This window comes from Gambusia affinis, linkage group LG08 (assembly GCF_019740435.1).
Source record: "Gambusia affinis linkage group LG08, SWU_Gaff_1.0, whole genome shotgun sequence".
Taxonomy (NCBI): domain Eukaryota; kingdom Metazoa; phylum Chordata; class Actinopteri; order Cyprinodontiformes; family Poeciliidae; genus Gambusia; species Gambusia affinis.
The window spans coordinates 171,705-195,110 of record NC_057875.1 but is presented as its reverse complement, the minus strand read 5'-3'; the positions used below and the strand labels follow the sequence as shown (position 1 = coordinate 195,110).

General features: G+C 46.4%; 1 protein-coding gene across 1 annotated transcript in view; it reads right to left on the bottom strand.

Moving 5' to 3' along the window:
- Positions 1-153: 153 nt before the first annotated feature.
- The window catches only part of plcg2 (phospholipase C, gamma 2), a 32,448-nt gene continuing 9,195 nt past the window's right edge, over positions 154-23,406 (bottom strand). The window contains exons 10-33 of the mRNA XM_044123822.1: positions 22,889-22,990; positions 22,680-22,798; positions 22,317-22,402; positions 22,117-22,234; positions 21,877-22,045; positions 21,675-21,770; positions 21,141-21,227; positions 20,395-20,564; positions 20,120-20,320; positions 18,356-18,478; positions 17,899-18,079; positions 17,742-17,807; positions 17,556-17,665; positions 17,380-17,476; positions 17,208-17,280; positions 16,607-16,767; positions 13,851-13,953; positions 9,570-9,773; positions 9,045-9,184; positions 8,862-8,970; positions 8,624-8,791; positions 1,389-1,477; positions 1,150-1,307; positions 154-589 (exon numbers count right to left, since the gene is read on the bottom strand). Coding sequence (XP_043979757.1) covers positions 547-589; positions 1,150-1,307; positions 1,389-1,477; positions 8,624-8,791; positions 8,862-8,970; positions 9,045-9,184; positions 9,570-9,773; positions 13,851-13,953; positions 16,607-16,767; positions 17,208-17,280; positions 17,380-17,476; positions 17,556-17,665; positions 17,742-17,807; positions 17,899-18,079; positions 18,356-18,478; positions 20,120-20,320; positions 20,395-20,564; positions 21,141-21,227; positions 21,675-21,770; positions 21,877-22,045; positions 22,117-22,234; positions 22,317-22,402; positions 22,680-22,798; positions 22,889-22,990 — 2,973 coding nt within the window. The 3' untranslated portion in view covers positions 154-546. The remainder of the gene's footprint in view (positions 590-1,149; positions 1,308-1,388; positions 1,478-8,623; positions 8,792-8,861; positions 8,971-9,044; positions 9,185-9,569; positions 9,774-13,850; positions 13,954-16,606; positions 16,768-17,207; positions 17,281-17,379; positions 17,477-17,555; positions 17,666-17,741; positions 17,808-17,898; positions 18,080-18,355; positions 18,479-20,119; positions 20,321-20,394; positions 20,565-21,140; positions 21,228-21,674; positions 21,771-21,876; positions 22,046-22,116; positions 22,235-22,316; positions 22,403-22,679; positions 22,799-22,888; positions 22,991-23,406) is intronic.

Sequence of the window (23,406 nt, the reverse complement as noted above, 5' to 3'; positions counted from 1 at the left end):
AAACCCCCAAAATAATCCAGATGACGCAGGAACCGCTGTGGTGCAAACTTCATTTAGGATTAAAACTAAATCACATTTTCAGTTTGAATTGATTCAGCCCCAAAGTTTCCCAGAATGCATCTGGAGCAGAATAAAATAAAGAGGGAAGACGGGTGAAAGGAGCACACGTTTATTTATTATTAATGAGGATGAAGTCACACAGGAAAACAGCTTCAGGAACATCACCTGCATCATTTAACATCCAAACTTTCAGCTTGACACATATTCACTTTAAATTCTTCTGATTTCAGGCAGTAAAGGAGAAAAAACAGCAGATTGAATCGCAAGAAATAAATACCATCGTGAGAACAGAAAGTAGAATTATTCTACACTTCCTGTCTGAGACACCAGTAACGTTTCCTCACCTGCTAAAATATCAGATCCAGAAAATGGCTTGATTTAAATAAATAGGATTTATCTGTCGGTAACGTCAGATTGTTGCCATTCAGTCGACAAGAGAAGTAAAGATCAAACCATGAAGATCAGGACAGGAGGACAGGTGAGTCCTCAGGTGTAAAACTTGCTGTTGTTTATCTTCTTCTCCTTTGACCTGAAGACAAATAAGAGTTAAAGTTGCAGAGTGAATAAGTGAATCTGACCTGATATTAATAAAAACTTTGATTATTTTATTTTTTATTTACTAAATGTTTTATATTGCTGCTTTAACCTTCATGAGAGAAAATCAGGAGGACGTAAAATCTTTAAAAGGATCCAGGACTAGTTGAATATGTTGCCAACATATGTTGCAATTTACCTATTAACTAAAAATCTGCTGTTTGTGATTCGCCAGAACTCATAATTACTTCAAAAACACCTCTTGAAATATTTTTCAACCATGGCGGTCACCATTTTTTCACGCCTGACGTCATCAGGTCTGTTCTGTACTGGAGTCTACAGAGGAAACGCAGGAATGCTAACTTTACCCCAGTAGTTGCTTATCATACTGCGTCTGACGGGCATCATTTTAAATAACGCCACACTGTGTCACTATTGGCTGTAATTAAACAAAAATAAAAAATTAAAATTGAGACAGAATCTGGATAAATTCCCACATGAAGGAGAGGAGAGCGCAGGGCGAGAGCCGCAGAGGAACACATGGAGACCAGGTACCTGTGTCTCTCGCTGGACTCGCGGACCAGCTGGCCGTGCTGGGCCGGCACCGCGGCGCGCTGCAGGTTGCTGTGCGTGTCATACAGGAAGGGCTCGCTGTGCTCCACCTGCTTCTTCCTCAGCTGGCTGGATGACGAGTACAGCTCCTCCTCGGCTCTCTGGATGGGTCGCAGGGTCAAAGGTTACGCAGGAAGCTGCAAGTTGAGCGCGCTCACTGACTGACTGACTGACTGACTCACCCCCGCCTGCTGAACATTGATGTAGACGAGCAAAGCGGCCAGATCCAGTTTCTCATTGTAGCCGTTCTTCAGTGGGACGGAGCGATAGCCTGAGAGGAACGGACACACAAACCGATCAATACTAGATCAATAAACCGATCAATACACAATCACTAATAATTGTGGGAACCAATAGAACTTCTTGTTTTCTAATTGTGTTGAATCGTTTTTAAAGTTAAACATCAAAGTGAATTTAGATGAAATAAAAATGTTTTTTTCGCTGATTTATGAGTATGTGTGGGTAATGGTATTGTTAATGTTTCATATTTCTTGTTTCTACTGCACCAGAAAATCGGTTTCTTTTTTTAATTCAGGGTTTTCATTTGCTACCAGAAACCTCCAGTAGGTGGCGTGGGGTTTACACTCTGTGGTTTAGACATTAGAGAAAAAAACATAACAGTAGAAGAAGAAAGAATATCTGACTGATGAGCCCTGATGAGCCTTCCAGTTGTTTGGCGCGGTCGGCCCAGGCTTCTCGTACCAGGCAGCAGTTGGTCGGCCGTTATCGCAGACGATTGCAGCGTCCTGCTGGGAATGCCTCTGCATCTCTTTCATGCATGTATCCAGCCCTGACTACTCCCTCTGTGGGGCAGCCACGGCCTGATGCAAGGCCCGCTCATGGCCAGTGGGATCTACTCAGGGATCGGACTCAGGTCGCCTTTCAACCCAGGCAGTTCACTCAGCAACCCTCCCGCCCTGTTTCCCTTTTCACATGTTGAGCATCAGGGATGTGCTTCAGACAATCTCCCCAGGCGACTGGTTCACCTTGGTCGACTTGAGGGACGCATACTTTCATGTCCCGATTACACCACATCATTGGCAGTTTCTCCGCTTTGCCTTTCAGGGCAAGCATTTTCAGTTCAGTTCTTCCATTTGGTCGTTATCTGTCCCCACGTGTGTTCACTCGGTGCGTGACTGTGGCCCTGTGACTTCTGCAGGCCAGAGGGTTGAAGATCCTGCCCTACTTGGACGATTGGCTCATCTGTGCGCCCACAGAAGCTCAAGTGACTGCAGACACATGCACATTACGCATTGTGGCAGCAACAGATTGCCCGGGGGACATGGTGTCCGTGGGAAAAACTGCAGCACATCAATGCTTTGGAGTTCGAGGCTTTGCAACACTTCCTCCCAGGCCTGCGCCGAAGGCATGTTCTGGTGCGGTCAGACAATACTTCAGTGGTTTTTCATATCAACCATCTAGGGCAGTGGTTCTTAACCGGGGTTCGATCGAACCCTAGGGGTTCGGTGAGTCGGTCTCTGGGGTTCGGCGGAGCCTCGCCACGAATATTTTTGTAACATTAATTTGATCAATTACGTAAATTCGTCATGACACGCCCCGCTTGGCCATCACTTGCTGCAGGTGATCATGTTACATTAATTGGCCAATCAGTGCTGCGGGGAATTTAGCGTACTCAGTAGTCACTGTGTGGTTTCTTTCTTAATGATTTAAACCATATTAACTATGTCAAGCAAAAAAAGAAAGTGGTCGGACGAATATGTACAATATGGATTCATATGCATCATGGAAGTGATGGGAGTCAGCGTCCTCTCTGCATGATTTGCAATGTCAAGTTGAGCAACTCTAGTCTCGCACTGGCAAAACTGAAGGAACACTTCTTGAAGCTGCATGGAGATGGGGAATACAAGAACACAACGCTTGCTGAATTCAAGGTGAAAAGAGCCAGATTCGATGAAAGGGCCACTCTGCCTGCTCTTGGATTTGTACCCATGAACAAACCGACCCTTGCCGCATCGTACGAAGTTGCTTACCTGATCGCAAAGCAGGGCAAGCCGCACACCATCGGTGAAACACTCATAAAACCAGCGCCATTAAAGATGGCGAATCTCGACGAAATCATTGAAATTCAGCAGAGCCAGGTTCAACAGCAACTCTTCAGAACAACAACACTCAACGTTTTGGTGTCGACAGTTGGAAAAGTACCCAATTATTGCTAAGAAAGCCCTGGAATTTTTTGTACCATTTGTTACAACATATCTCTGCGAACAATCCTTTTCGAGGATGCTGGACATAAAAACAAAGAAAAGGAACAGACTTTGCTGTGAAAATGACATGAGAGTAACACTTGCCAAGGTGAAGCCACGCATATCTGAACTGGTTTCTCAAAAACAACAGCAGAAGTCACACTGATCTAGGGGGAACACTGTCGATAACATTGCTGAGGTTGACCCAGAAGCTCTTGACCTGGGCAGCCCCTCTTTTTGCCAGCCTGTGGCAGCCCACATTCCAGGGGTGCAGAATGTTCTGGCCGATATTCTGTCTTGGGGACACCCGCCACCAGGGGAGTGGAGGTTCCACCTGGAGGTAGTGAGGGTAATTTGGGAGAGGTACGGCAAAGCAGCTGTGGCTCCTTGGGTCCGAAGAGACGACACATGCCAGTCCCCTGGGTCAGGACACACTGGCACACAACTGGCCGAGAGTGGTGCACTACGCTTTTCCGCCGCTTCCCCCAATAGGTCCAACACTCCTGAGGGTGCTTCAGGAGGGGCATCAGGTCCTTCTAGTGGCCCCCTGGTGGCCAGGGAGAACCTGGTTTCCACTGCTGCACAGGCTCTGTTGCAGCTCCCCATACCTCTTCCCCACAGGAAGTACCTTCTGTCACAGCTGGGGGGTCAGATCCTGCATCCCAATTCCAGTCGCCTCCAACTTTGGGTTTGGCTGCTATGGGGCCCAACGTCTCCTTCTCAGAGTATGACGGAGACATCAGACATACAATACTAATGCCAGGGCCCCTTCCACACAACTGGTGTACACCCATTAGTGGAAGGTTTTTAGCAGCTGGTGTCATGCAAGACAAGAGGACCCTGAACACTGTCCTGTTTCTGTTATTTTAACCTTCCTTCAAGCACTGCTTTCTCAAGGTCGGTCTTCATCCACTCTGAAAGTTTATGTTGCTGCCATCTCTTGCTGGCATACGGTGGTGAGTGGAGAGATGATAGGCCGTAACAGGGATGTTTGTTTCTGAGAGGTGCACAATGTTTGTACCCTCCCACACGCCCTGTCGCGCCTGTGTGGGCCTCTCTCTCGTTCCTGCTGCCCTGCGATCTCCTCCATTTGAACCTTTGGCAGAGGTGAGCCTTGAGTGATGTTGAAAAAGAGCTTTTCTCCTGCCCATGTCTTAAGAAGCTGGTGGGTGAACTACATGCGTTGTCTGTTCACGTGTCCTGTTGCCGTTGGAACCCAGCTGGTGCGGGCGCTACTCTTTGGCCTGATGTTGCGTTTCTCCCTAAGGTGGCCTCATCTGCGAGCCACTCTGTGCCCCTCCAGCTTGGTCGTTTTAATACAGGTGGGCCTGATGAGCCTCTCTGGTCTGTTTGGAAACTGGAAGCATGTCAGACTCACAGCTTCTCTGCAGCAGTCTGATAGTCTGTTTGCTACGCAGGACCCCGCCAGAGGAAGGCCCTTTCCAAACAGCGTCTTGCATGTTGGATTGTGGACGTGGTGGAACAAGCGTACGTTCTACAGGGCCGCCAACCCCCTGCTGGTGTACGGTGCCATTCCACCAGGTGCATTAGTGTGTCATGGGCCGCTGACTGAGGTCACTCTGGAGGCTGTATGTGCAGCAGCCTCTTGGTCATCCCCAAATACCTTTGCTAGCTTTTACAGGGTTAACTTGGCCGCCTTTCACCCATTGGAGGCGATCATATCCCAGCGCTCATCATCAACCTTTGAGGTGGGCATGTTTTCGGGGTTGTTTCTTTTCTGTGTGTGATTCCTCAGGACTCTGTTGGTAATCGTCACCCAGTGCTTTAAGCACCATCTCTGGCGGCCAGTAGGGGTCAAATAGAACTGTAACTACGGTTCTATAAATCCCGGATGACCACCAGAGCGCTCGGTGACTTGGAATTATCGTGTTTTGAGAGAAGAGTAAGGGACTGAGCTGTCATTGTCACGTGACTATATAGACTTACCGGTGTCACCGGGGGTCACAGGTGACCATGTTGGGATAAGATTCTCAACCTGTACATGCACAAGAGTGATCATCCAGTGCTTTAAGCACCGTCTCTGGCAGTCAGTAGGGACGAAATAGAACCGTAGTTACAATCGTAACTTTCGTTTTTTGTTATGTTCAAACATATAATGGTTGAGATACAATGTGAAATGTTTTCGGCAAGCTTGCCATGAGTTAAATATGTATTTGTGCTAAATGGGATTTATTATTCCTGCTTACAATTGGACTCCAATAGTTAATGAAGTTCTATAAATATACTTGGCACATTGTCCAGCTACACACCCTGAATGTATTTATGATCATCATGATCAGGATTTTATTTTGTGAAACTATTTGGTTTGTTGATTTTTGTGCAGCAAACTTCTTCCATTGAACAAATCTACTTCCTGTGTAAAGCTGTTTACTGTAGTTCACCTATTGCTGGGTTTCAGACATGTGACCCAGATGATGCGCAAAATTCAGATGGAGGTCTGGAAGTGCATTTCTCCGGTTCAAAACAAAGCAAAATGGATCACAGCAAGTAGCTATTGCCCTAAATACGAGGCATCTAAAACAAAAATATGCGTATATTTAGGATATGACCCGTATTATCTTGGTAAAAAATACTTCTCTTATAATCTTGAGGATTTACCCTCCAGATAGTTATGAGCTCAGATCTCCTGGTAAATAACTTATTGAGCTTCTGTAAACCAAATTCATGCTGGAGTTGTACGTTAATGTTGAGTCGTTGCTGGATTCAGGTCCAATGCAGGTCAACGATCGGCTCCGATCTACAGAACCCGTGTTGGACTTGGACATGAACCGGAACAGTCACAGCTCACTGTCTGATTGGCTGGGGAGGTTACGTTTCATTTATTTAGCTTTTTTTTATAGTATGAAAGTCTCACTGAATAAACATATTTTCTGTCAGGAATTCGGCACTGAGCTAGTTAGGAACAACATTAATAAAAATCATATCTTACCTTACATATGAATGCTTGTCTTTCTAAGTAACTGTCCAATAAAACATCTAAAATACAATTTAAACCATGGATCGTTACCTGTTAGAAACTCGGCGCTGCAAACTCTGCCATTGTTAGTTTTCACTCCTCCTGTTTTTAGTTGTAGATCATTGATTCACTTTGCTCCTCTTTTTTCTGTAAGTTTTTTAAAATTAACTCCCTGTGACCAACTCCCTTCAAAATACAAAAATGACGTTTATTTTTCTGTGTTGTGAAACTTAAGTACAATTGTAAGTGCGGCAAGCCTCACTAGTTTAGCCCCTTAAAGCTCTTTCGAACGCGACACTTTCTTCTTAAAAAAGGAGGTCTTGAATCCGACGGTATTTTCTAGGTCTTTACTGAACTTAAAAGAAATAAAAATAACAAACAGATTCAAAACAAATAAAGTGACGGTCAAAAGACTGTGTTTCTCCTAAGGTGCCAAACTTCTAAAAGAGCAAGTCCTTTTTTCTTTGATAAAACAAATATTCCAAAACCAATCAAAAGGCACCACGTCATAAGCTTAACAACATGCTTATCTTTTTCAAAGATGTACATATGGCTCCTACAACAATCTTCGTGTATCTGTACTTTACTTAAGTATATTTAATAATGGATACTTTCGACTTTTACTCCACTACATTTTACAGTAAGTATCTGTACTTTCTACTTACTACATTTCTACAAAACCGTCCCGTTACTCGTTACATCCAAGTCGCATTGCGCTTTTTTTACCCCGTTAAAATATGAAGTTCAGGGACTTAACAAGGCGCTGTAAATCCAAGTATTAACGTGACCTACTAATTACTGTCGTCACCCATCGCGTCCTCCTTTCAGTCGCACTCGGAGCTCCCAGACATGCGCAGTGGTTTCCACTAAGCGGGAGATGATTGTGTCTAATAGTCAGTAATAGAATTTCGTTACATAAATCATAAGATTTGGCGACATGTAAAATCAGCAGCGCTTCACTTTCACAGACGGTGGAAACTTCGTCCAACTTTTAGCGTCACTTGGAAAGGAAGCTTAAAGGAAGGTAAGCTAAGTGGACCGGATGTTAGCAAAGCTAGCTGTACAGAGACACATATGGTGCATCTGCGATGACAAAACGTTGTCAGTCATGCGTTTAATTATTGTGTGGAAGTGTTGTTTTAGGTGTCGCATATATGGGACAACGCCGTGACCAAAATCTGCTATATAGTGATAGTGATGAACGATCCGATTCTTCTGGACGGATTTTTACTAAGTCCTGTAGGACTGAAGCCTCACTGAGAGCCGTTCTTTGTTCTTGTGACGCTCTGCATACACTGCAGTAGCTATTATTATTTTATTTAATTAAAAAATAGATAGATTTATTTAATTGGCCAATAAACAAAACAAGAACATGTAACGCAGAGCAGAGTATTCATAGTTGAGCGTTGTTTACCATTGGGGCATTGCCTTAATTTCTATGTTTAATGGAGCAGACAGTTGTGGTTTCTGACTTGGGTGATATGGGCAAACGTCCAGGGCGGTATCTTTTAGGGTTGGTAGGAAACCACTGTGGATTGTGCCACAGAGATGGAAGCAAAGCAGAATGAAGAGTTTGAATTGATAATGATACTGGTTACATTTATTTCAGCTCTCAGTATTTAATATCTAGGTGTTTTTATGGGAATGTGGATTTAAGATGTTTCCATCCCTGAAATTATGATGCATAGAATCACAAATCTAAACCTAAACTGTCACAGAGAGTAAACACACTAAAAACATGCTCTATCTGTGGCATTGTTCATTAAAATGACACATATTTCATGTATTAAAATTAAATATGATAGGTACACTTAATGATATTGTATTAGAGATCAAGTAATGCATTCAGGAAGTACTTTTACTTTTAATACTTAAGTATTTTTAAAAGCCAGTACTTTTTTACTTTTACTCAAGTAAAAGTGTTAATGTGGTACTTTTACTTTTACTAGAGTACATTTTTGTCCATGTATTTGTACTTTTACTTAAGTATATTTTTTTAGTACTTTATACAACACTGATTTTTCTCTCTATTAGAACAACTGGAACAACCGTACAGAACTCAGACTTCAGGCATTTTGATGCTGGATCAGCAGAAATAAATGGGCTGAATTTACTTCCTGCCCTCCATCTGCTCTGGGAGACGTCAGTGTTACATCATCTGAAACCCAGCAATACACCCGGGCGTATTACCATGCAGCCGTCATGCAGCCGCCATGCAGGCGCGCTGAGGTCCCACCTGAGCGGATGCCTTTGACAGGAAATGTGGCCTGGGCCAGGAAGTTGGGGTCGGAGAACATGTCCTCCTCATTGACCACGAAGCGCAGAAAGCTGAGCTCCGGCTCAAACACGCTGAACTCTACCGGGTCTGCCGGCGCTTTCCACACCGGGTTCAGGCCGTTGTCACCTGCAACCAGCGGACAGGTTAGAGACGCGCAGCCGACCGCCGCCTCGCTCTCAAAGCGCATCGGACTCACGGTAGACGATGGTCTTGAACTTCTCCTCTGAGTGTCCGCACAGTTCCACTTCCACGAACGGGCTGGCGATGCTGCGGCCTGGCTTGGGCAGGTGTCTGGCAGCAATCACCTGGGGGACCAAACAACCAATCAGGATCCGCTGAGCATCCGACTGGAACCTATCAGGATCCAGGTGAACTCTACCTTGACTCTGATGCTGTACTTGACTTTCTTCTTCTCCTGATGCGGGTCGTAGCCGTCGGAGCGCATCATCTCTGGCTGCAGCACGTAGCCGCTGTTCCCGTTCAGGCTGAAGAGGGCGCTGTTCAGCTGAGTGTATTTATCTGGCGAGACAACAATCAGCTTCAGCTTTAAAAAAATCCAAACTTCCTCAAACACAAGAACATAGCTCGTTGTGAAAGTCAGGCCCTGCAGATCTCTGAACCGATCTGAAGCTGAAAACACAAAACTCAGGATTTTAAAGAAGAAATTTATTTTACATTTCAAAGTTGTAGATCATCTACAGCTTCACCCCATAGAAACATAAAATCAAGTCCAGTCATTGTTCTCTGGAGACTTTTTATCACTTTACTAGCCTGACCCCTGAACCCTCTGACTCCTACATCTGACCCTAGGTCCTAGAACAGATCCGTTCTCTCCTCCTCCTCTAGGATCTGTCACCATGGAGACGACTCGGCTGACCCGAGGGTCTCCTGCCTGGTTCCGTACCTGCGGTCTGGTAGTTGAGCGCCACCATATGGCAGCCCACCTCCCACAGTGGGTAGGGGTCAAAGTTGGAGGACTCCACCCGCTGGTTTTTGGGGTAGATCCGACTCAGAGCTTTGCGGTTGTAGCGCAGGAATTCTTTGGTGCGGCTCTTCCCTGGAATCTTGTTCTCCATGAAGGAGCGAACCTCCTTATAGTTGTAGTTGTCTGCAGAGAGAGAAGGGGTCAGAAGGTAAAGGGTCATAGGAGGTCAGAGGAACCCGGAGGATCTTGGACTAGACGAGTTGAACTGCAGGAAAATGCTCCAGCAGCTATTTGTATATTTTCCACTCTGAGCGTTAGGCCTCTGCTGACACTTTGATGTTTGTAAACACACAAGTCAGGAAGTTGTCTGGCCTCCACATTGTTTCCCTTTGATCACATCCTGTTGGTTTCTCACCTGGGTGAGGTATCAGAGTTCAGCAGCTGCTCAGCACTGAAGGAGCTGACGAAAATCTGGAGCGTTTGGTTCTGCGACGCATTTGGTTTTGCGACGCCGTAGGTTGTGTGATGCCGTAGGTTGTGTGACGCCGTAGGTTCTGCGACGCGTTTGGTTCTACGACGCCGTAGGTTCTGCGACGCCGTAGGTTCTGCGACGCGTTTGGTTCTGTGACGCTGTAGGTACTGCGACGCCGTAGGTTCTGCGACGCCGTAGGTTCTGCGACGCCGTAGGTTCTGAGACGCGTTTGGTTCTACGACGCCGTAGGTTCTGCGACGCGTTTGGTTCTACGACGCCGTAGGTTCTGCGACGCCGTAGGTTCTGCGACGCGTTTGGTACTGCGACGCCGTAGGTTCTGCGACGCCGTAGGTTCTGCGACGCCGTAGGTTCTGCGACGCGTTTGGTTCCGTGTCACTGTCGGTTCCGTGACGCGTTTGGTTCTGTGACACTGTTGGTTCTGTGACACTGTTGGTTCCGTGTCGCTGTCGGTTCCGTGACGCGTTTGGTTCCGTGACACTGTTGGTTCTGCGACGCGTTTGGTTCTGCGATGCCATAGGTTCTGCGACGCCGTAGGTTCTGAGACGCGTTTGGTTCCGTGACGCTGTAGGTTCTGCGACGCGTTTGGTTCCGTGTCACTGTCGGTTCCGTGACGCGTTTGGTTCTGCGACGCTGTAGGTTCTGCGACGCATTTGGTTCTGTGACGCTGTAGGTTCTGCGACGCGTTTGGTTCCGTGTCACTGTCGGTTCCGTGACGCGTTTGGTTCTGTGACACTGTTGGTTCTGTGACACTGTTGGTTCCTGTTGAAGAAAGAAATAGTACTAAGTTAGCTTAATTTGGAAAAAGCTTGGCTCTCTATTTCTTCCTATTTCCCGGGTCCATCCAGCGAGGAGTGTGTGCCAATCAGGAGGAACATGCGTGATGACGTCACAGAGTTACAGCGTTTAATCCAATAAGAAACCACAATGAAGTAACAACATGAGCTGGAAAGCAGCCAAGATACAGACTCATTACCTGAGACAGACAAAGAATAAAAACAAAGACAGAGACAGAGAAAGAAAAAGCAAAGACATGTCTTTGGAGAAGGCTGAGGCCAAAACGGCAGGAGATAACAGCGATCTAAATTATTATTATCGTGTTCAATCTCTTTATAGTGGAGGCGTTTCTCTCCTTGTTAATGTATTCATTAAATACCCTGGTTCGACCAACCAGGAGCTCCCCTGGACACTCAGAGGAACTTAGACCTTCCCTTAATTTCACGCCAGAGATCAAAGGCCATTTGGTCTCTAGAAGAACAATGGAGCAAGCAGCTGCATCCTAGTCTTCTGGCTCTAACAGATACCTGTGAAATTCGGAGTGCCTCCCAGCCAAATCAAGTAATTTAGTTTAAGGAAAGATTATCTTCACAAACCTAATTCTGGTCTACTGCATTCAGCATTTTCCAAAGATTTAAGTCCTTGCTTTATCACATAAAATCCTGAACAGTTTTCTAATACTAAACAACACATTTTCATTGAAACAATTTCCATTTGGTTCAGATATTATCATAGACAGTACAATTTTCAAATACATTCAGCATTCACCCTTCTAAACTTAGATAATGCACTTTCATTATAAACTTGCTATTAATACTTAGAAAAATGTTAGTGATCTCAACATTCTATGTTGTATTTTAGTTTAAACCCTGCCAGATGTGGTTCTAAAAAACCTTTGATGTTCTGTGAGCCATACAGGCTTCTGCCCTGCAATAGATGCTAATTTCGTGGCTTCCTGAGCCCTGATAACAATACTAAAAGATCTCCTTTGATCTGCATCTAGTTCCTGACCTTTGACATTTACTCTGCTGGATAATTTAACTGTAAATTCTTCACAGAACATCTGTTTAAAACTAAGAAATTTATACAACATAGAATGCTCAAGATACCTTTTACACATGACATAAAATTAACTGGTAAGAAATTTGTTCAAAATCAGACTGTTCAATATACCTTTTACACCTGGGGTAAGATTAGCTGTATTAAGCACTAAAAATAATAATTTTCCGTAACAGTCCCCCTTTTGAGGTCTATTAATTATAGACCTCACAAATAAATTGATTAAGCCTTCTAATAGAGGAACCAAACCTATATAGTACACTAAACTATATATCAGTAGCCAAATTATATCACATTCCGTATCGCTGTCGGTTCCGTGACGCGTTTGGTTCTGTGACACTGTTGGTTCCGTGTCGCTGTCGGTTCCGTGACGCATTTGGTTCCGTGACGCCGTTGGTTCTGCGACGCCGTAGGTTCTGCGACGCCGTAGGTTCTGTGACGCTTTAGGTTCTGAGACGCCTTTGGTTCTGAGACGCCGTTGGTTCTGTGACGCCGTTGGTTCTGTGACGCCGTTGGTTCTGCGACGCCGTAGGTTCTACGACGCGTTTGGTTCTGCGACGCCGTAGGTTCTGCAACGCCGTACGTTCTGCGACGCGTTTGGTTCCGTGACGCTGTCGGTTCCGTGACGCGTTTGGTTCTGTGACGTTTAGGTTCTGTGACACTGTTGGTTCCGTATCGCTGTCGGTTCCGTGACGCGTTTGGTTCTGCGACGCTGTAGGTTCTGAGACGCGTTTGGTTCCGTGACGCTGTCGGTTCCGTGACGCGTTTGGTTCTGTGACGCTGTTGGTTCCGTGTCACTGTCGGTTCCGTGACGCGTTTGGTTCTGTGACACTGTTGGTTCTATGACACTGTTGGTTCCGTATCGCTGTCGGTTCCGTGACGCGTTTGGTTCTGCGACGCTGTAGGTTCTGAGACGCGTTTGGTTCCGTGACGCTGTCGGTTCCGTGACGCGTTTGGTTCCGTGACGCTGTCGGTTCCGTGACGCGTTTGGTTCCGTGACGCTGTAGGTTCTGAGACGCGTTTGGTTCCGTGACGCTGTCGGTTCCGTGACGCGTTTGGTTCTGTGACGCTTTTGGTTCTGTGACGCTGTAGGTTCTGCGACGCGTTTGGTTCCGTGTCACTGTCGGTTCCGTGACGCGTTTGGTTCTGTGACACTGTTGGTTCTGAGACGCGTTTGGTTCCGTGACGCTGTAGGTTCTGAGACGCGTTTGGTTCCGTGACGCTGTCGGTTCCGTGACGCGTTTGGTTCTGCGACGCATTTGGTTCTGTGACGCTGTAGGTTCTGCGACGCGTTTGGTTCCGTGTCACTGTCGGTTCCGTGACGCGTTTGGTTCTGTGACACTGTTGGTTCCGTATCGCTGTCGGTTCCGTGACGCGTTTGGTTCTGCGACGCTGTAGGTTCTGAGACGCGTTTGGTTCCGTGACGCTGTCGGTTCCGTGACGCGTTTGGTTCTGTGACACTGTTGGTTCCGTGTCGCTGTCGGTTCCGTGACGCATTTGGTTCCGTGACACCGTTGGTTCTGCGACGCCGTAGGTTCTGTGACGCTTTAGGTTCTGAGACGCCTTTGGTTCTGAGACGCCGTTGGTTCTGAGACGCCGTTGGTTCTGTGACGCCGTTGGTTCTGCGACGCCGTTGGTTCTGTGACGCCGTAGGTTCTACGACGCGTTTGGTTCTGCGACGCCGTAGGTTCTGCGACGCGTTTGGTTCCGTGACGCGTTTAGTTCTGTGACGCTGTAGGTTCCGTGACGCTGTCGGTTCCGTGACGCGTTTGGTTCCGTGACGCTGTCGGTTCCGTGACGCGTTTGGTTCTGCGACGCTGTAGGTTCTGCGACGCGTTTGGTTCTGCGACGCCGTAGGTTCTGCGACGCCATAGGTTCTGCGACGCTGTTGGCTCTGTAACGCTGTAGGTTCTGTGACGTAGGGTTGCCCTTACCGAAGCGGTCTTTCTCCTTGCTGCGAGGCTGGCAATAAACCACCAGATCAGACATCTCCATGGCAACCTCCGCCTTCTTCTCCACTTCCCCCTGTTGTATTATCTGAGTTTGGACAGAAAGAACAACCACTTCCTGTTTGTACAGTCATGCCATCAGATCACCACTATTTGCAGCTCTAGTCTGAGACTCTCCCACGGAAACAACAAACTTTCATCTTCTCACAATTTTCTGTTTCAGTCTAAATGTCTCAGTAAAATCTTCTGCCTTATTTTTATTATTTGTCTCTTTCACTTTCATCTTCACAAATGAAACTGAAGGTTTGGCACAAATGTCCTGTCTTAACACCCCTAAACTTTTCACATTTTGCTCTGAGCTTTGGGCATCTGCAGACTAAATAATCCTAGGAAGCCTGCTGGCATCGGTTTGGTTCTGGACTGGATGACGTACCCAGAAGCTTTTATTGTTATGCTTCTTAGTCTTTGTGTCATTTTGTGAATAACAGTACTTTGTAGAGCTGAACCAAAAAAACTGATTAATGTAAGTATCCTAATCCTCATTTCAGTGTTGTAGTCAAGACCAAGACCGGCGCCCCGCGCTACATGACTCAATAAAATGTGAAACATGATGAAAATTGCTTCTCAAATTGATCTGAAAGAGCCACATTCCCACAAAAACAACTAAATATTAAATATTTAGAGCTGAAATTGTAATATCAATGCAAACTCATGTCACCCCTAGCAACATAACACCCTGGGTGGTTGCTCATATGGCCAATGTCAGAAAATACAACTGTTTCCTCCATTGAACACAGCAACCATGGCAATGCACTAACAGTAAGTTAGTAACATAAACTATGAACTAGGGTTCTGCTGTTGTAGTAATCGAATAATTTATCAATTATTCTCACTATTAATCCAGTAACTGGATAAAAAAATAAAATAAAATATTGGTAACTCTGGCATAACACCAGAGTTACTATCGGATATCAACATCAGTCCCATTTTTCATTTTGAGCTTCCCTAACAGTAACTTTTCTGTAGTTTAGAAAACTAACCTGTAACACTAACAGCTCACTTTCTAAGTTAACCCGAAATTACATAAAGATCTGAAATTATATTCAATTTAATAATAAAGAGTCAGGCTCACAGATACACTTATAAAAATATCTATACTGCAGCTTTTAGTTTCTGTCTTCATCTCCAGTCAGTTTAATAGATGAACTCTGACCTCTGACCTCGCCCCATAACCTGACAAGCTCTGGGTTTGAGAAAACGGGAAATGTGGCCTGGAGTTAGGGGGCAGTGGGGGGCAGGCCAAGAACGAACGAAGTAAGATGGGGGGAGGAAATGGACCAGAGGACGAGTCTGGGAACCGGTGGACCAGAGGACGAAGGTAAGACCTGGGGGAGCGATACGGGATGTTTACAGCCCCGTGGTTCCTCACAGTCAGGAACTCGTCTACAGCCACGAACCGCCACCAGGCTCTGCCGGCCGTTTCTTCACACCGGGATCATATGAACTTATTGTGCGGTTCGTCCGTAAAGCTGCACTTACACTGTAACCATCGGCTGCTCGGCCGCCCGCCGTGTTCAGTCCATCAGCTCACCTGTGTAAATACCTGCAGCCCTGAACCAGCAGCTCTGGAGGAGGAAGGCTGCCGTACTCCAGGCATGGAGCCAGTCATTTTAAAGATGCTTATTGGTCCCCAAAAACCATGAGACCCCCGGGCGCTGTCACCAATCAATGAAATCCCCACGGACTTGAACATTGGACGTTATGCTGCCAACACTTTGCTTTGGTCAATAACTCAGAGGAGGAAGTCAGAGCTCTGCGCAACGCAAATAATCTTCCGGCCGGAACACGGTGCGCTAAATAATAAATCAGAAATGAACGAAGCTTCGTGGCAGGTAAATTTTCCTCTACGAATTTTAATAATCGAGGTGCTGGAATCATTGGAGGAGTCGTTTCAGCCTTACTATTAACACTGACCAAGAAGCAACAAGTAACCAATCAGAAGAACTGTGACTGTTGTCACTTTGTCTCCTCCTGCATGAAACCAGGCGACCAAAATAATCAAAGAGTAATGATCATGCGCTCTGTTAGTTAATTTATTTGATGATTATATATATATTTATTTATAAAATAGAACAGAATGTCAGAATTTTGCAAATAGTTATCTCATGAATAAGTTTGTCTCTAAGCTGGAAACAAGGTGAAGTGGACCATGCTGTTCTTGGAGAAACCGGTTTCAGCTAGTTCAGCGAGACCCCTCTCCTCCTTACCTTTAAGTTTCTGTTTTATGACCGACCTCCACCCCACTTTCATTAAAACCAGGCTGCTGCAGGGGGATAAGTTGGAGTTGTCCTGAGACTCTTCCCTGTTGCAAAGGCTGAAGTGATACTACTCTCTGTGTGGTTCTTCATATCTACATGTTAAAATACCCAACAAGTAATAGCTACTGCAGTGTGAGCAGAGCATAGCAAAAACAAAGAACGGTTCTCTGTGAGGTTCTTTGTAAAGAGCCGTACAAAAGAAACGGATCGTTTGTGAACATCACTTCACCAAATAGCAGACTTTGGTCACAGTGTGCGACGACACCGTCACCATGAGAGATGAAGAGTTTCCTTGGTGCTTTGTTTTCTGTTCTGGTGAAGTTCTGGTGAAGTTCTGGCCGTGTGGAGGCGGAACTGCAGCAGTTGTTGCTGCAGCTGGAACGCCCTGAGCGTCTGCAGCCTGATTCATGGCGTCATCCTCACCTGATACTGCTCTCTCATCTCCCTCTGGGTCACGTCCCAGGCCACCTGGTACCACTCGAACAGCTCCTCCAGCGACCCGGCAGCCAGGTCGAACTGCACACTGTCCTGCTCCTTGTGCTGCAGCGTCAGGACATGCGGCTTCCCGTATTTACCGTTCTTCACTGCAGACAGACAGGCAGACAGACAGACTGCTGACCTGCTGGACAGGAAGCTGGCCTCCATATGAGGGGGTGAATACTTTGCACACTGTTATTAGGTCACCAAAACATTCAACTAAATAAAGTCGACTTTATTCACTGACGGACGACTTTCCAACTGAACTCCATGTAGAACAGGGGTCTCAAACTCCAGTCCTCGAGGGCCGCAGTCCTGCAACTTTTAGATGAGCCTCTGCTGAACCTGAATAGAATAATTAAGGTTCTGGAGAACTGATCTACAGAAGGTGGCAGTAATTAAGCCATTTCATTCCAGTGTTTTGTACCTGAGGCACATCTAAAAACTGCAGGACTGCGGCCCTCGAGGCCTGGAGTTTGAGACCCCTGATTTAGAAGAATCCTTCTGTCTTCACATTTCATCAGAAGCTAAACTAAGTCAAACTTACTGTTCTGGATGTTGTACATGGAGATCTCCACGATTCCCTTACAGAGTTCCCCCAGAGGGTTGTTTTCCATCTCCTGTGGGTCACATCACAACATGTTCAGTGATGATGGCGCCCGCCGCACGGCGCCGCCATGACACTGCAACATAGCACTGCAACATAGCACGGGTCTGACCTGAGCCTTGGCGTCAGTCTGTGCTGAGTTCGACACTTCCTCCACGTAATTGGCAGGGAAGAAGAGCTGCAGTCGCCCTCCATAGTCGCCTTTCCACCTGGAGGAACGAGAGCAACGTGAACTGCTGACTGAACCGGACCGGGTCACCGGGCCCTGGTGGGGAGCTTGGAGCTTACCATCCATCCACTTCCTTGGACACGTTATGAATCAGCGCTCCTTTAGTGAAGCTCAGCTCGTCGGGTCGCTTGGCCTGGTAGCTGTACAAAGCCCGGACAGTATTCTGGGGCTGAAACACAAAAGCTGATTAATCAACTGCTGCAATGAAAAGCCAAAGAGAAAAATCAGAAAAGGCGTTTACCCACCAGCGACGGCTCAATCTCATTGGGCTTCACGTATGTCTCCATGTATATGGAAGAGCAGTTCTCGTTCTGTGAGCCATGAGAACCTGTTAGTATTCACAGTTCCTGAAGCGCTCCGCTCTCACTCGCTCCGGTCTCTCTCACTCGCTCAGAAACTCACTGCGCTGAAGCGCTCCACCAGCTCCGGCGTCACTGGGTAACGCAGCTTGATCTTGCGATACAGCGGCTTCTTCTTGAAGTAGTTCACCAGCTCCACCAGAGACTCGAACTCCGTGGTGGTGCCCAGCAGGTAGACGCTGCCCTCCTTCTGGATCCGGCAGTGCTTCACCTTCCCATCGCCTCTGCAGGACGGAGAACAGTGAGACTCTGAACCTGAGGGCCGACCTGTTACATGCCCTTTGATTTGGTCTCTTTAAAAGTTTCTCTTCCTTTTGTAGCTGCAGATAGCCATTAGCCACGGCAGCAAGGTGTTTAAATCTCTGAAGTTGTGAGAGATTTAGGAGTGAGAGAGGAGAGGCTCTCTGGACCTCTAACCTCTCTCAGAGCGACTGTACGGACACCCGGGCCAGACTCAGAGGGTCTCTAGATGAAAACAAAGTTCAGGTTGGTTGTTGTACCTGAAGGTGATGGCGAAGGAGTCTGGTTCTCCTTCCCTCTGTCGGATCAGGAATGCTCCGTCTCTGGGGATCCTGAGCAGGTAATCCTCCGCTTGGCCTCTGCTCAGGTTGCTGTAGAACCATCTGCGGAGCACAGAACCAGCCATCACCGCTCCACTCACAGTTGCTGCTGAAAACGTTTCCACAGAGACGTGGGACAGGACATCCAGGCCTGATGCTGGCTGACAGAACGCAGATCTGGTTTCTGGTTCACACACGTTCCAGAACCAGAACCAGAAAAATAAGGAATATTTCAAACCCAACCTTGTTTTCCTGGAATAATTCACCTTGGTTACCATGGCGATGTTCAAACTCCACACAAGCAAATGTCTGACTTCCTGCTGCTGTGATGGTTCATAACAGATTGTTTTATGCTGAAGAACGTTGCTGTTGGCTATTATGATAACAAACATAATAGCCAACATAATGGCACAAATGTACAAGTAGAGAAAAAAAAAAGTAGCTCAGGCAGTGTGGAACAATTTTTGGAAAGATTTCTCAAGATATAATTTCAACTGGAAACTAATGGGTCAAATTGGAAAATTTTAGTTTCCAATTTCACCCACAGTAGAAAATGCTGTCCCCCTCCCCCACCTGTTGCTGCAACCATGAACAGTTCAGATTCTTCTGTTACCAACATTTATCAGGAAGCCTTTTCAACAAACACTGCTGCTCTAAAATGAAACTGTTTTCCAAACCAAATCAAGTTCCACGCCTCATTTTCATATCTGCAGCCAACAGATGTTTACAGGCAGATGTTCTGAGCTCACAGCTGGATCTTTGTTTAAACCTCTGTGGTTCACTAAAACCAGAACAACCAGCCGCACCAGCTCAAACTGGGCCAACTGGGACTGAACAGAATCAAATAGATATCACTGTCTGATCATAGAAATACCAAACTGATGCTGTGGATCTTATTTAGCTGAAATAATGGCCAATATTAAGAGGAAGTTTTAATATTGTTCTAAATAAGTTTTATTTTAGAAATCTTAGTAATAATGCTGTTTTATAAAAATGTTTCTCATAAAATTAGAATATAATTTAGCATTTTAAATGATATTAAAGATGTGATGCATGTGGGACTCCATGCACCAGAAGCCATCAAATCCAGAGCGGATCCTGTTTCCCCGAGTCTTGGGAAAATAAATATTTATACGTTTTGACCTTTCACCTACACTAAAACTCCATTTCATTTCGCTGAAACTATTATTTATGAAAACTCCAACCAAAGTGGAGATTGTGTGTTCATGACATTCAGGGTTTCTAAATATTCTGGGCGTTCCAGACAATATTTCAACAGTCGGTGTTATTCTGAGGTTTATCAACTTTATACCCTGATTTTATATGCATCAGGGTATGCAGGTTCATCTGCAGTTGAACCTGCAGATGAACCTCCTGGCACCATGTTTGATTCCTAACAGGAAGTGCTGGTTGTTTTGAAGGATTCTGATTGGCTGGCAGGTTTACGCTACACTGCCCCCTATGGGTTGGCATGTTTAAAACAACGCAGAAGGCAGATTTGTTCATGTGAATGAAAACTTTTCTGGAAGCGGCCAGGCTTGTACAATATTGGTTTTTAAAGATGTGTTTGTTTTGAGCAAGAGCCGCTGCGTGTGACGAGGCGTCAGTCTGCTGTCTGTTAACTGGGAACTGTTGAATGTAAATGCTGCCGTTTGGGAAAACGATGCGATTTGATGTGAAATGCTGCGGCGCCGCTGGACGAACCGCTCCTGCAGGTGAGGGTCCGGCTTGGGCACGGCTTCGGTGAGGCGCAGCTCGAAGTCCTGGCAGCGCAGCGGGTTTTCCCGGTAGTGCTCGATTAGAGAGTAGACGCTGGAGAAGTGCAGGTTGGGGGTCAGGAAGAAGAAGGTGTGGCCTCCCTCTGTGCTGGAGCGGATCCGGCAGTGCTGCACTCTGCCGGTGCGCCTGCAGACACATCGCCGGCGCGTCGTTACAGAGGAAAGCGCAGCAGCGAGTCGCGGATCAGACGGCGGCCGTACCAGAAGGAGAGGGTGAAGTCGGTGACATATCTGTCGCTCTGTCGGACCAGGAAGGTCCCGTCCTGTCCCCCGGTTTCTGCGCAGTAGTCGTAGATCAGGCGCTCCGCCATCAGCCGGCCCTCCTGGATGCGGCCGTGAAACCAGGGCTCCGAACAGTGCAGGTCCTGGTACTGACAAACCAAACCACCGACATTCACCTGAGAAAATATCTCTGGAAATCATTCAGTGGCCAGCAGAGAAATCAGTCGTGATTAATAAGGACTAAAAGAGTTTTAGTTGGACTGAATCAGAAAAGGTAGTGAGCTGCATGGCTGCCGTTTGTAAAGTCATTTAGTCTGGAAAATGAGAAAAAACATGGAGTTCTTTTATTAAAGTCCTATTTTCACCAAACTAAATATTCATTTAGCAATCAAAATATTTAGTTTAACAACAAAACTAAAAGTTTAGCTTGAACCTAAATATTTAGGTTGCTAACTAAATATTCAGCTTTAAACTAAGTACTTAGTTTAAAGCTGACATTAATGAACAATGTGGTGAAAATACAACTTCAGGAAATTAACCCCTATTTGTGTTGTCTTATTAAATATCAAATTATTGCTGTTAATTTCTGACTGAGTAACTGTACAAACTGCAGCCTACAGAGCTTTGGAATAAAAACTATGAAGAACCGTTTGGATATTTTTCTGTTTCTACGTGATGAACCTTCCTCCGTCGATGCTTCTCATCAGCGGGAATCGGCCGTTTACCTTCCGGGGATCTTCGTCTTCCTCCTCACACTCCTCTGCGTAGTACAGCTTGTCATCAGAGATCACACAGTAGTGGCGGTTCCAGCGCTGAGCAAAACACACATTCACATTTTCACACACCAAGCAGAAAATGAGGCTTTGCAGAGAAATCCTGTTGATTTATTTATTCTTCTGCCGTTTGCACAAAAACAACTGGAGAAGAATTCCAGGAAACGTTCTGTTGGAATGAGAATCAAAACTTCATCCAGCTAATCTGAAGATGCTAATCTGAAGCTGCTAATCTGAAGATGCTAATCTGAAGCTGCTGTGATCTTAACGATGGCTCTCATCAAAATGTTTATTGGTTTCTCCATTAGTGACTGTATGATGTTTTTAATGGCATTTTATTTTTGTGTTTTTATGACGTAAAGCGTTTGAGCTGCAGTGCTGCTGAAATGTGTTATTCTAATAAACTTGATTGATTTGATTTGATTGATTGATCGGTTGATTGGTGGATCGGCGGAGCATCTGAAGCGTCCCAGCAGGGGGCCCTACCTGGTCCACCGGGTCCCAGATGTCCAGGTCTCCCTGCTTCTGCCCCTTCCTGAAGTCCTTGGTTGTGGCTCCGCCCTCCATGTTCACCTTCTTGTGCTGCGAGAGAGAGAGAGAAAATCAGCAGAGTGCTGATTTTCCTGATGGCGCTCTGTCCATGGTTCATTGGCCCTGCCCCCAATTCAGCGCTGGCTCCGCCCCCTACCTTCAGGATGATCTTGCCCCTCAGCTGCGTGGGCGAGGGCAGCTGCTCGGCCAGCTGCTCCACCGGCTCGGCCAGCAGTTTGTCTCCGAAGACGTCCTTGAAGATGCGCGCCATCTGGCGCTGCTGCTCGATGGGGCAGTGCTCCTCGATGGACAGGATGAGCGGGAAGCTGAGGAGCAGAGGAAGGTCAGGTGTTTGGCTCCGCCCCCTCCTCCAGGCTCAGATCGTTACGATTCTCACTCTGAGGCGACGAAGGCGTGGTCGTTTATGGCTTTCACCACGTCTTCGAACTTGATCTTAGTGGTTCTGGTCCAGCCGTGGTAGATGATCGGTTCTCCTAGACTTTCCCAGCAGTCCACTGTGAAATCAAACACATGTGGGTCACCTGCTGCCTGAGGCGCACCAACACACCTGAAGAACTCTTGAATCGCGGCATTCACATTCGACGCAGCGGCAACCCCAGCGGAGGCAGCGGACGTACGCCTCGGTGGACGACTCGCTGAGGAGCTGGTCACCTGTCAGGTACCTGCAACAGATCGCACCGCATCACCACACCTGGCTCTGAGCATCAACCAATAGCAGTCGGTTCAGAAAATTCAACTGGAAAAACAAATGAACCGGCCAAAAATGAAAAGGAAGCAGCAATCATCAGCATTCGGTCTGCTGATGTTCAAAACAGAGACGACGAGGCCCGCAGCATCACTACAGCAGAACCCAACAGACCCAACTCCAGGTCAGTTGGTCTGGTTCTGTTGGACCCAGAGCCCCCTCCCGCCGTCTACCTGGCGCTCAGGTGAACTCACGTGTTGTGTGAGGAGCTGATCCAGTAGTGGGACAGCGGGTTGTTCATGTCCAGGTTGTTGATTTCAGAGAACTTTTCATCCCAAATTGAGTTTTCCTTAGAAAACAAGAAACTCAGGAACTGAAGGTGGAGAGACAGCAGAGGAAACGTTCAGTCTTTTTGGGTCTGAGGTCCAAACGGGCCAACGTTCTGGAGAAACGGATCAAACACCTCGCTGACGGTAAACTCAGGGTCGTTAGTTTTTCTCATGGTGTCATCGATGAAGATGGTCATCAGCTCTCTGACTTGGTTCAGATCGTTGGCCCACGGCTCCTAAAGCAGAACCAGAAATAACCAGAACCGGAACCAGAACCAGTCACATCCAGCAAAGACGTTCTACTCTGAGGAACATCGGCTCTGACCCGGATTCTAACTCTGACTGCAAATGTGCTTCTGACCGGCTGCTAACTAGTTAGCTCCAATATAAATAGTTAGCTATGAACTAGCTAAATATTTAGCTAGCTTGCTCGTAAAATATTCATTTTGGATCTAAATATTGGAATGTTATGTTCAATCGATAAAGCAAACGGCACCAAATATGAAGCTTCTGGAATAAAAGATCAATTTTTTGGTAGTTTAGTATAAATTAGTCAGTAACGCTCTGCTGTTACTTGAAGCTCTCTAGTTTGTCATTATAGTGACGTTTTCAGGCACTACTGACACATTCAGCCTTATTAAGTTTATGTATA